The sequence below is a fragment of the Rattus rattus genome, chromosome 3, assembly GCF_011064425.1.
Source record: "Rattus rattus isolate New Zealand chromosome 3, Rrattus_CSIRO_v1, whole genome shotgun sequence".
In the NCBI taxonomy this organism is placed as follows: domain Eukaryota; kingdom Metazoa; phylum Chordata; class Mammalia; order Rodentia; family Muridae; genus Rattus; species Rattus rattus.
Window position 1 is genome coordinate 86184165 of NC_046156.1, and position 13001 is coordinate 86197165.

At 35.3% G+C, this 13001-nt stretch overlaps 1 protein-coding gene across 1 annotated transcript in view; it reads left to right on the plus strand.

The window, feature by feature from the left end:
* Kpna4 (karyopherin subunit alpha 4) overlaps window positions 1-13001 on the plus strand; it is a 56373-nt gene that overhangs the window by 14458 nt on the left and 28914 nt on the right. Inside the window, exon 2 of the mRNA XM_032898263.1 lies at window positions 12360-12404. Coding sequence (XP_032754154.1) covers window positions 12360-12404 — 45 coding nt within the window. The remainder of the gene's footprint in view (window positions 1-12359; window positions 12405-13001) is intronic.

Genomic DNA, 13001 nt, shown 5'->3' on the forward strand with positions numbered 1-13001 from the left:
TTAGTATTAGTTAAAGTGTGTTAAGTTACTAAAGATAGTTTAACTCAATCATAAACTCTGCCCAAGTTAAAGCAGACCAGTCTATCAATTTGCCTGCCTGCTTGCCTGTCTTCTGTTGCTCTGTTTGTAGATTGGCTTTTCTGGGCTATCAGGTACTTTTCTCCTAATCCCCTGCCAGTCAGTTGAAGTAGGGAGTACAGGGAACATTTCACATGAGGAACCTTCAGGAAGCATCAGTGAAAAGTAGTTTCTTTCAGAAAGGATTGCTACTTTATGGTGATTTGTTTCATTCTTTTCTGTTTACTTGCTACAAATGTTACAGTGTTGCAGATTGTTATTGATTCTTTACTGTCCTGTCTACAAAAGGGTTTGATTGTTTTGAGATTGCCATTCTCCAATTCAGAAAATACCCAGGGCTGTTTTTTTTTTTTTTTTTGTTGTTGTTGTTTTTTAAAAGTAAATTCAGGCTGAGTAGTCCTCAGTGGTGAGTGTTGACCTAGCATGTTTAGGGTACTGGGCTTCATACCCAGCAGTGCAAAACAAACAAGCACAAAACCATGCTCCCCTGCTTTAATAGTTTCATATGTGTCACATTTAGCTTCTGAGTGCCCAGTTGAGACCTTCAAGCCCTTCGGATTTGGTCTTTATCTACTTTTCCTACCTGTATCTTATATTTTCCTCTAGCTCTTAGACAATTGTAATCTTAAGGCCCTTCACACAAGCTACTTTAGCTGTCAGAATGCCTTTTCCCTCTCCTTAAAGTTACAGGGATTTGTATGCTTACTCCATGTCAGCTTCCCTCAATTGTTGTAAAGCTTCAGACAGTTGTGGCACTCCCTGTCCTGCCAATACCATCCTTGAACTTTTGAGTTCAAGTGACCACCTCTGTCAGCTCTTGAACAGGACTTGAAGCATTCTTTAATGAGCCAGCCATAGAGTTAACACTAAAGGAAATAGTTTATATTTATTCATTTTTGAGGTAGGACTTAACTAAGTTGTCCAGGCTAGCTTTGAATCCGAGATCATCTTGCCTTAGCCTCCTAATTACCTGTATTATAATTGTATGCTGCTATGCCTGAATGAAAAGATTTTTAGAGAGGAAAAAAATATGTGTCTGGTGAGGATTAGTAATTAAATGAGATTAAAAAAAATATCAGGTTTATATTTTCCTCTTTCTGAGCAGGTAGTATGTAGAAAGTTGGTTTTTCTTTTATTCTGAAATAGTGTCTATCAAAGTTGGAAGGGATCTTTTTTATTTAAAACAATAATGAGGTATAGAATTTACAAATGGACATCTATAGGGTGAACTTGGCACATGAAGAAGCTGGGATTGCTACTGTAAAAAGTCAAACATGGGTCCCATGGAATGCTCAGCAGCAAGTCTAATGACCATGAGCTCCCCCATGGTAGAGGAAACAACCAATGACCACAAGTTGTGCTCTGACCTCCACACACGGGCTGCCGCATGGGCACGGACATCTGCACATGCAAAGGTAATATAAAAATTAAAGGGGTTGGGGATTTAGCTCAGTGGTAGAGCGCTTGGGTTCTGGGTTCGGTCCCCAGCTCCAAAAAAAAGAAAAAAAGAAAAAAAAAAGAAAAAAAATTAAAACAAGTAGATGAAAGATAATCTTGGACACATTTTTAAAAGGAAAAAAAAAAGAAAGTTGTGTTGGTAAAGTTATGGAGAATTTGAAATCTTTGTGCACTGTTGATAACAATGAAAAGTGGTACCGGTGCTTTAGAAAGGTGGTGTTCCTCAGACTAAAATAGAAATACCGTATGATGTAGCAATTCTGCTTCTAGGTGTATATACTTAGATAAGCTGAAAGCAAGATTTCTGTGTACCCATATCCACAGCAGTACTGTTCACAGTATTCAAGGGGTGAAAGTGAAATGAGACTCTGTTTGCAGTGTGGTTCCAAGAAATCAAGGGTAGGCTGGAAAGTGAAGGGGGTGTTTTTATTGAAAAATTTTAGTGTTTTCTAGATACCTAAATTTTATTCTCTAATTTACTCAGTTATACTATAGCATAGTGAATGGAATATGAGTTGGCGACTCTTAAACCCTGAGCAATATTTTAAGGGGCTTGAATGTCTGTCTAGTGGTAGGAATAAATAATAGCAGAAATAGACGATAAGTCATGGTAGATGATGGGTTTGGAATCTTTATTCTTATGTTAATTATCTGTTTGGTACTTTTAATGTATATCTAGTAATGAGTAGTTTTCAGTCCTCATCTTTATTTTTAAAACATTATTATGCATGTGAAGTATGTGCATACACATGCACCCACGTGCTTCACCACACATACATGCATATCATCTAGAAGTTAGAGGACAGTGTTACAGAGTTTGTTCTTTCTACTTTTGCATGGGTTCCAGAGATAAACCTGAGGCTGCCAGGCTTGTGTGTAGCATTCGCCTACTGAGCCACCTCACAGGTCCCGTAGTTTTTATCAGCGAATTGTTTGATATCACTGTGCTCTTATGGGAAAAGCCCATCTCTCCTTTCCTCTCCTCTTTTCTTCTCTTTTCTTTTTTCTTTTTTTCTGTGTGGCTCCAGAACAGTCCTGACTATTCCTTCTTTACTCTTCTACCTCTTAAGAGGTATACCTACCGTATGGTACTGTATTTGTACCATAGGTGATCTCTTAAGTTCCATGGTCTATTATATGTTATATGGTACTATGTTTGTACTGACAGCCTTCTACATTTATACCATCCAGCCTCCCTTTCTCTCTTTTTGTTTTGACTCTTTTATTTTGAAATTTTGAGACATGGTCTCACTATAATGGCTAGGCTAGCTTGGAACTTTCAGTCCTCCTACTTCAGCCTTCTGAGTGCTGGGGATGCAGGCAGGTACTGTTATGCCTGGCTACTCCCAACTTTATTGAACTCTAGATTCATTTGATTATTTTGACATGTTATTTTTATGCATCGTAAGCATTTTAAATTTAACAAGTTCAAAAATGACATAACCCACACCGCTCCCTGGACCTACTGGTAATCATTAATTCTCCTCTATGTTAGTTAATTACATTTCTGTCTAAAGTTGCTTGAGCCAAAACATTAGTGCCATCATCCCATTGCAGTCATGATGTGTGTATGTGAAGCAGGGGTGTGGGTGTGCTTTAATGTATATACTTTAGATTTCATGGTCCCACTCAGGTCTCTGTCCTGGAGTACTGCAGCTTAATATAGAAGCTAGGAAGATCTCTTTCTCCTTTTTTGGTTTTGAGACAGGGTTTCTCTGTGTAGCCCTGGATATCCTAGAACTTGCTCTGTAAATCAGGCTGGCCTTTGAACTTGGATCCTGCTGCTTCTGCCTCCCAAGTGCTGGCATTAAAGGTGTGGCTACCTGTTAGATTTTTTTACTCCCTAAGACAGAATTTAGCTCTCTGTTGCTCACAGTCTAGCATTGGCTTCTTAGTACAAAGTAAATGCCAAAATCTTTACAGTGGTTGGCCATTTGTTTTCTTTCTCCCCTATTTATTCCATGGTGGTTATCTTAGATTCCTTACCTTGCTTTTTTTCTTTCATAAGTTTCTTTTTTTCCCTTATTGTTGCTCTATCTACCCTGAATGCTCTGTTGTTATGCACATAACTTTTCAGCTTTATATTTTTCTAATATTTAGCCTATTTAATATACTTTATATTCCATTTTATTTGTCTTATCACTGAAATATAAATTTTATCATTATGTTTCCTAACTCCTTAAATGCTGACTTGTAGGTAGAGGATTAATGAACATTTAAAAAAAAATAAAAGTACTCTTAAAAAAAAAAAAAAAAAAAAAGCTGAGCGTGCACACGCATGCGCTCAGGTATCCTGAAGGGGCCAGTAGTGAGCTTTCTGACTTGAGTGTTGGGGATTGAACTTGGATCCTCTAGAAAAGCAGTACATATTCATAACCACTGAGCCATTTCTCTAGTTCCTGTAGAATGCTTTTTAAACAGTTCTTAAACAAAATAATTCAGTAATTTACCTCTTAATGAAGATTTGTCTATTAAAGTTGGATGTAAAATCACAAAGAAAGATAAATAATGTTTTAAAAGTAGATGCATATTAAGGGCTAATAGCAGGAAAGTTTAGCTTGTTTGAAGAGATATATACTACAGGTAGACCTTGGGTAGAAAGAGTTGTGGTGTGTTATAAAAAATATTGGACTAGATCCAGGATATCTAAGACTTGATATTCTTAAGAAAATCTGTTCCTGACTCTCTAAAATGAAATAATTTAAAGTAAATGACTTTTATTCTTTTACAAAATCCTATAGTGTTATTTAATTAAAATTATTCATTAAGAGGAGCTAGAGAGATGGCTTGGTGGTTAAGAGCACTGGCTGCTCTTCCAGAGAGGATCCAGGTTCAGTTCTCAGCATCCACATGGTGGCTTCATAACCATCTATAACTCCAGTTCCAAGGAGTCAGGCACCCTCTTCTGACCTCTATAAGAGCCACACATGAAAATGGTGTGCAGACAAACCTGCAGTCAGAAACCCCATACACATAAAATAATAGTTAAAACTATTTTTTATTTAAAAATAATGAATAGAAGCAATTAGAAAGGAAAATTTACTCTGATGAGGTCTCTAGGACATGGGACAGCCCATTTTGAGTAATTCTGAAAGGTTATCCAAGGAAATGACCAGCTTTGCCCAGGAACTCCAAAAACCATACTTGCAGGGACAGAATGCAAGTTTGAGGGACTGAGTGAAAAAAACAAAATCCCAAGGGAGGAGACCACAGAGGCACCCATGAAATACTCTGTTATGTTTGGCAGTTTGCTCATTTCCTCCATCTAGAGAAACAGGTTGAGATGACCCATGAGATGAGAGCAGTTACCAGGGACACCTTATAAAATCACTCAATCAGTATGGCTTTCAACAGTCACATAAATGGGATTCCTCAACCTCTGGCCTACAAGTTGTTAATGGCATATTTTTTTGCTTTCTGTTTTTGCTTCCTTCTTTTTCCTTTTACATGCATGCCTTTATTGATTTTATTATATATGTTCACTTAAAAGCAGGACCTAGAGAAGACTGTTTTGCTGCTGTTTTGCAGCTGTGAATATATTAAAGCCTTAAAACATACTTTTTCATAAGAGCATCTTGAATTTAAGTTTTTTTTGTTCTTATAAGAGGGAAGCATTCCTTAATGTCTTGATTTTCATATTTTACTATAATTATTCAATGTGAGGGCTGTTTTGTTTTGGGTAGCCATTTTATCCTGGACCAGACTGGCCCTACCCTTGCAGTGTCCTCTTGCCTCCTCTGCCTTGTAAGTGCTGAGATTATGCCATCATGCCTGACTTTTAAATGTTTTGTTTAAGTGGATGTTTCTTTTGATTTGTTTCTTTGTTTTAGATTTATTTATTATGTATTTATGTGTACCATGTGTGTGCCTAGTGCCTATGGAAGTCAGGAGACGGCACTGTATCTCCTGAAACTGCAGTTAGGCATGGGTGTGAGATAAAGTAGGTGCTAGGAATCAAACCTGACTTCTCCGCCAGTGCTCTAGTGGATGAGTCAGCTCTCCATTCTCAGAGTGTTGGGCTTTTTGTTCTTGAAGCAGTCTCATTATGTTGCTCAGGCTAACCTTGAACTCAAGGCAGTCTTCCTGTTTTATTCTTCCTGGTACTGACATCATAGGCATGAGCTGCTGTGCCCAGTTTAACATTGTTTCTTTTTTAAAACTTAGAGTTGTTTTTCTCATCTAAGAATGCACTAGATCAGCAGAGAAATAAGATTTGTCCATCTTGTGTTCTTGGGTTCCCCTGACTTCCTTAGTTTGATTAAATCTGATTTCACTTCCTAGTGTATTTGTAGTAATTTTTCCCACTGTCATTTCCCATGCGTTGAGTTTTCTTCAACTAGTCATAACAGTTCACCAACTTTTGTTTCTTCTATTAGAAACATTGAAAACGTTAAAGAAAATGAACATTCTTGCAAACAGTAAAGTCTTGTTCATCCATTCATCCTACTCTGTTTAGCCTAGTGCATTTCTTTGTTGTCCTCAGTCACTGCCATTGCGTTCATGGCCACTTTCTGGTTTCTCCAACAGCACAGTATTTTAAGTTTCAAGTTCCAATAGTGTTAAGTGTCAACTCTGGTGAGTCAGTGTTAACTACTGTGGAGAAAACTCCCACTGTAACCCTTCACTAAGACTATTCAATGAGGAAAAAGTTTAGTTATTTTCAGACCATAGTTTAATTTCTCAAAAATAGTATTTATAGGTAGAGATATTAAGTTTCTAATTAGTGCACATTATTAGTATGAGGATCGAATTCAAATTTCTTCTCAATAAAAGTGAAAGGATAAAAGTATAGAGCTTGTTCAGTGCAGGAAGCCATTTAGCATTGGCAAGTTATTAAAGCAATATAGGAAATAGTTCTACATACCATACTTTGAAGTGATCCATGTATAATTAATTATAGGCATCAAAAACTTAGTCTTCCACTACCTCTTGGTTGGCCATATTAATTGGGTAAATAACCTGTGCCTACAAAATGTTTCTATGCTGATGCTTCTTTGGGCTGAGACTTGCAATGAAACAAAGTATACTTGACTTTTCATAAAACTGATGGGCTCTTGTTTCCCTCCATTCACATCTGACATTCTTCCATAGATCCTGCAAATAACACCTTTGAAGACTAGTGTATATGAATTGTAAAAGCAATAGGCTTTATTTCCATAATGTATACATGTGCTTTGATTGGATTTGCTATTATCCATTCATTTCTTTTTCCCTCTCCCATGTTATATATACCCTGAATTTCATGTCCCTTTCCTTCTGTCCTAAATTATACAGATGAGAAAAAAAATGAACATGTAATATTTGTCATTGTGACAAATATTGACTTACTTATTGCATGTAATATAATCTCTAGTTCAACTCATTTTCCTGCAGACAACACAATTTCATCCTGTTTTGGTTGACTCAAACTCCATTGTGTATGTATACTAGTTTGGCTTTATACATTGATCTGTTGATGATACTGAAACTGATTCTGTGACTTGGCATTTGGTAAAAGTGCAGCAGTAAACATGGGTACACGGGGATTCATAGTAAGCTGACTTTGATTTTGTAGATACATACCCACAAATAGTATAGCTAGATCATATAACATGTATGTTGATTTTTTTCTTAGAACCTCCACACTAATTTCCATAGTGTCAGGGTTTTTTTTTCTTTATGTGCGTGAGTGTTTTGCCTGCATGTATATCTCTGTGAGGGCACCAGATGTCCTGGAACTGGACCTACAGACACTTAAGAATTACCATGTAGGCACTAGGAATTGAACCTGGGTCCTCTAGAAAAGCCAGTACTCTCAACCACTGAACCATCTCTCCAACCCCCTCCATAGTGACAGTTAATATTCTTACCAACAATGTATTAAGTGTTTCGTATTCCATACATCCTAATCAGCATTTGTTGTTTTGGTTTTCTTGTTGATAGCCATGGGGTGAGATGGAATCCCAAAGTAACCTTGATTTTTTTTTTTTTTTTTGCATTTCCCTAATAGTTAAGAATGTTGAACATTATTTTTTTGTCTGTGTGTACTTCATTTGAGATAGGGTATTTCCCCGTGTTACCCAGATTGTCTTGAACTGAGATCAGCTCATCTTCCTGATTTCTTGGCCTTTTTAGTACTGGATTACAGTGTGTAACACCACTCTTGGCTACATATGCCTTATTTTATCTTAGCTTCTTTTTGTAAATAATAATAATTAAATATGTGTGTATGTATATAATATACCCACATATATATATATATATATATATATATATATATATATATATGTTTGGAACATCTTCATCTAAATCATTTGGTCACAAATTTAGCTCATCTGTCATCTTAAGTATTTACCTTTTAGGCCAGGCATGGATAACCTTTAATCACAGCACTGGGTAAGAAGAGGCAGGTGAATTTCTTACAATTTTGAGGCTAGCCAAGATTACATAGTGAGATGCTATCTCAAAGAATAAAAAGAGCAAGTATTTCTGTTAAACTACCTTAGGTTTGTGTTTCTGTTTAAAGATGTTACTGTGTTCTAGAGCTGGAAATTCTTCTACTTTAATTGTGTGTACTACAATCCTGTGCGTGTGTGTTAATTTATTAAATAAATAAAATAAATAAATAAATAAAATTGAGTCATATGTTTGCATGGTACATTATTTGCTAAATGTTAGGTCTTCTTAATACTTTGCAAACTATATTTTTCTGTCATACAAATATAACCATCTTTAAAAAAAAAACTTTATATTGTATGTGTGCACGTGCATCACTTGTTTCAGAGGACAGCTTGTGAGGTTGATTCTTTCCTTCCATTATATAGATCCCTGGGATCCAACTAAAATCCTTAGCTTGTTGGCAAATGATTATAGTCACCGAACCATCTCACTAGCCTGAGCACTGCCTTCTTAAGGGTATGGCTGTATCTGGTCCATCTTTGTATTTTTAGTGCTTTTCAAAAGAAGGTTAATAAGCTTTTCTTGAATTGTGGTTTTGTTTTTGAGATACTCTCATTATGTAGCCTAGTCTGGCCTTTGACTTATAAGCCTTCTTGCCTTGAATCCAGATTACTGATACTATAGGTGTCTATAAAAATACTTGGTGGAATAAATCCTTTCTAACAGATTAGAAATGATGATATATTAATGTTTTGGGTGGGGAGGCATATGTATATTTACATATGTTAAATTTTTAGTAGCTGTACAGTTGGTTAATTTTAAGTGTGAAGCTTGATGGTTAACAAATTTTGAACAATGTAGTCTTTATTACAGTCCATTAAAATGTATTCCATTATACACAAAATTTCTCTTCTTTTTCAGGGACAGGGTTTCTCTGTCCTGGAACTCACTCTATAGAGCAGGCTGGCCTCAAACTCAGAGATCCTCTTGCCTCTGCCTCCTAAGTATTGTGATGAAAGACGTGGGCCACCTCTGTCTGGACTTAATATTTTAATTTTTTGTTTTCATTTGTTTTAATATTACCTAAGTTAACCTCCCTGAGGTATGAGTAACATACTGAAGGAAAATCAAAGTATTCTTTATATGACTAACTTAAAATGTTTTAAATTTTTTTCTCTAAAGAGAATAAGTTCTAATTAATATAAATCTTGGTTTTGCCCAAGAAAAGTTTAAATACCAAAATTTTTACACTGTGTTATACTATGAATTAATTTTAGAGATTCAGAGAAGGGTGGTTAAAAAGTGACTTGAAAATTAACAGGAGTTAGTTAGTCACTAACTGGAAATTAAATAGCTATTAACTGAAAGGTATTAGACCTTGTATTCTATTAAGAGCAGGGAACATATTAAATCCCAAGCATAATGATATAAACATGGAAAAAAAATTTTTTTTCCAGAGCTGAGGACCGAACCCAGGGCCTTCTGCTTGCTAGGCAAGCGCTCTACCACTGAGCTAAATCCCCAACCCCCAATATTTTTTAATTAAAAAAACATGCATACCTTTGAGAAAGAAATAACACTTTGGATTCTTTAAGAAACAATTGCTTAAACTTTTTATAATTGTTTTCTTTTGCTTCAATTTAAGATTTTGTAACTGTATGGCAAATTTAAAAATTATAAATTTTAAAGTTCTGAACTAAAGTTTTACTGCAACCTTCTACTACAGTCCCTCTTCCTTTCCTCATTTATCCTTTGCTTAGCTCTATGGTTTATAAATACGCCTCTAGCAAGTTTGGTAGTCTTTTGGAATTGTATGTTGTTACTGCATTGTTAAACTGAGTCCATTCTTATCAGTGGCTTTCTCTGTTTTTGGGGTTTTTGTTTTTTGTTTTTGTTTTTTTGTTTTGTTTTGTTTTGTTTGGTAGGGGCAAGTAGATCGATTGGGTTTTGAAACAGATTTGATTATATAGTCCAGGCCAGCCTTGAGTTTGAGGCATTTTGGTTTTCATTTTTAATTCTAAATTATTAAAACCTCAAACTTTAATAAATAGAATATATTATGGTGTAGGAGGGACTTATATGATAGTCCCTAATATGAAGAAAGTTAAGTTCATTACACTCCTGTCTTCTTTAAGGTGCAGTGCTTATTAATGAAACCTTCCCAGGCATTTAATACCACTGTCCCTCAGAAGTCTGTCTTAGTAACCATTTTGAATGCATTCTTTATGTAATTCATGTTAGAGGTCCAATAGTCTACATGAGAACATAGTTTTTGTTATAGAGTTGTTTGTTTTGTATTACAATAAGCAAAGCTTATTGGTCAAGTTGAATATCTTTCATCCAAGATGCATGGGGCCAGAATATCTTTCTTTACCTTTTCAAAATTTTGTGTACATTTAAAATAAGACCGAAGTTCAAACATGAAATTCATTTATATTTCATGTGATATATATTCATTAGCTAAATGATAAAGTTATATAATGTGTCAAATAATTTTGAGCATGAGACAGTTTGTGGTGTATAGTTTGTCATTTCAGACATGTCAACATTCCAAATTTGGATTTTTAGAGGATTTTGGGTTTCAAGATTTTCACATTACAGAAATTGCTTTTACTTTAATTATGAGCCTTAGACTTTCAAGTTGACTTGAATTTTACTTCCAGATGTTTGGAAAACATCTTACTGCTAAGGGCTTTGTATGATACTAGATTCTAATCCTGTTTTGGGACTAGTAATACAAGCTTCAGTTTTCACATTTGTATGAATATGTAAGAGAATAGAGTTCTTTTTCAGGTTGAGATGCTAGATCTTAAAACTCTCAGTATTTCATAGCTTATTATAATTTTGCAATACTTATTTTGTTAGCAGCTTTTAATTTAGTAATTATTAAAATTCTTATCTGTACCAAAAAATCAGAAGACCACAGAATAAAGTGATGTGATCAAAAATTGGAACCAAGGTTTTTGCACAAATAAAATTAAGACAATTGAGACGAAATAATGCTTATCCTTGTTATCTTATATGGAGAAAGGATTACTATTGTAGTGGGGGTTGCCAATAAGCAAATAAAATTGTGTAGTAGTTTAGATTATGATACATAACATGAAGAAAATAAGCTTGATAAAGGATCGTATTAGATACGGAGAGTTGGTGAATGACTCAAAAAACTGAATGAACAGTGCAGATGGTAGGGAGAGCATGCCAACCTGAGGGCATAACAGTAATGATAAGACCAGCTCACAGGAAGTATCTGAGTCACGTATTCACTTATTTAAGCCTTACTGTAAATGTAAGTATGCTGAGTGGGGTCTGGTAGCACAGCCCTGTAAATCCCAACTCGTAAGACTAAGGTGAGAGGACAACATTTCAGAGTGGGCATGGGTGAGTTCAAGGTTATCCTGGGAAGTAAGACACTGTCTTAAAATAAAAGCAAAAAAGTATGGGAGATAAAGCTCAGTGATAGAGTGGTGTCACATACCAGCACTCTAAGTAGTGGCAGGCAGGTCTTTGTGAGTTCTAGGCCAACCTGGTCAGCATGGTGAGTTCCAGGCCAACCAAGAATACACAGTGAGATGCTGTTGCAAAAATCCACCCACAAAAAAAATAGAAGGAAAAAAATCCTCCTATCCTACCATTTTGTAGATGAAGAAACAGAAGTACAGAGAGATATTAAGTCTAAAACAATCTTGATCCATCTTGGAAATGCTGTGTACCAATATTGCTCACTTGAACGTGCATGAGTGCGAGCTCTCCCCCCCCCCCCGGGTGTGTGTGTGTGTGTGTGTGTGTGTGTGTGTGTGTGTGTGTTTAAAAATACTATACCAAAAGATGACAAGCTCTGACAAGCACAGGCTAGGAAGGAAGAGCAAGACAGAGGCTCAGAGAATTAGTCCAGGGGTGAAGAGCACTCGCTTACTCACACAAAGGACCTAGGGTCTATTCCTAGCACTGGCATGGCAGCTTACAACTGCCTTTAACTCCAGTCAGTTCTAGGGGATCTGATACAATCTTCCTACATCTCTGGGCTCCTACACACGTGGTACACATATACATTTGGGTGTGCATGTGCACACATGCACATACAATAAATATTTTTAAAAAGAAGAACAAGAGAGACATATATTAGGAGGCATTTGCAATGGTCTTGGAGAGAGAATAAGTTGGCTGGAAGACTTTGCAGAAGAGATAATGAAAGGTAGGAAGATTTTGGATAAGTGACTACATAGTCCATGAAAACATGGCTTTAGATTTTGTATCTGTGCAAATGAAAGGATGAATCAACCATCTATTTGGAATATGTTTATGAAAGATCAGAAAATGCAGTTAGAGAAAGGTTAATGTATAGGAGGTGGAAACAAAAAACTGCTTTTTCTGGATGATTAATATGGGTTTTATATATATTTTATTTATTTATTTATTTATTTATTTATTTTTACTCTTTGTAGACTATGAGAAGACAACGAAATGAAGTTGTAGTTGAATTAAGAAAGGTAAGTATAGCCACTATTGGTATTTTCAGAAATAGTTCTAATAACAGCATATATAGAAAATACTAAGAATTATATCTTTTGTAAAACATACAACCTGTTTTATAATGAAATTGTATTAAATATAGGTAAGCTTTTTGTTCAATCTCAGGTGCTCAGCATTTCTTTTTCTTCCAAACAAGTTTTGTTACTGTTTTAACTAAGCCTGAAAAGCTATTGAAAACAGTGGCAGAATAGAGCTTACCCACTTCCCAATAATAGATATGAGATACAAGTTGAACTAAGTAGTTCTATTAATAGGTAATAGTTCTGTCTTGGTAACTTATTACATATTAATTTTATCATATTACTTTTAAAATATGTAAGTAGACTAAAGTTGAGTATAATTTTTTTGTTTGCTCTAAAACATTTCAAGTAAATTTCAAATGATCCTTGATTTTTGTTGATTTTTGGGCTAATTTTCAACTGCCCAACTTTTGCTTTGAGGTGATAAAGACATACTTCCAAATGATGTGTAAAATGGCTTAGTACTTTTGAGTATATTTATATGTATGTATGAATGTATGTATGTATGTATGTATGTATTTGATTCTGACTTAA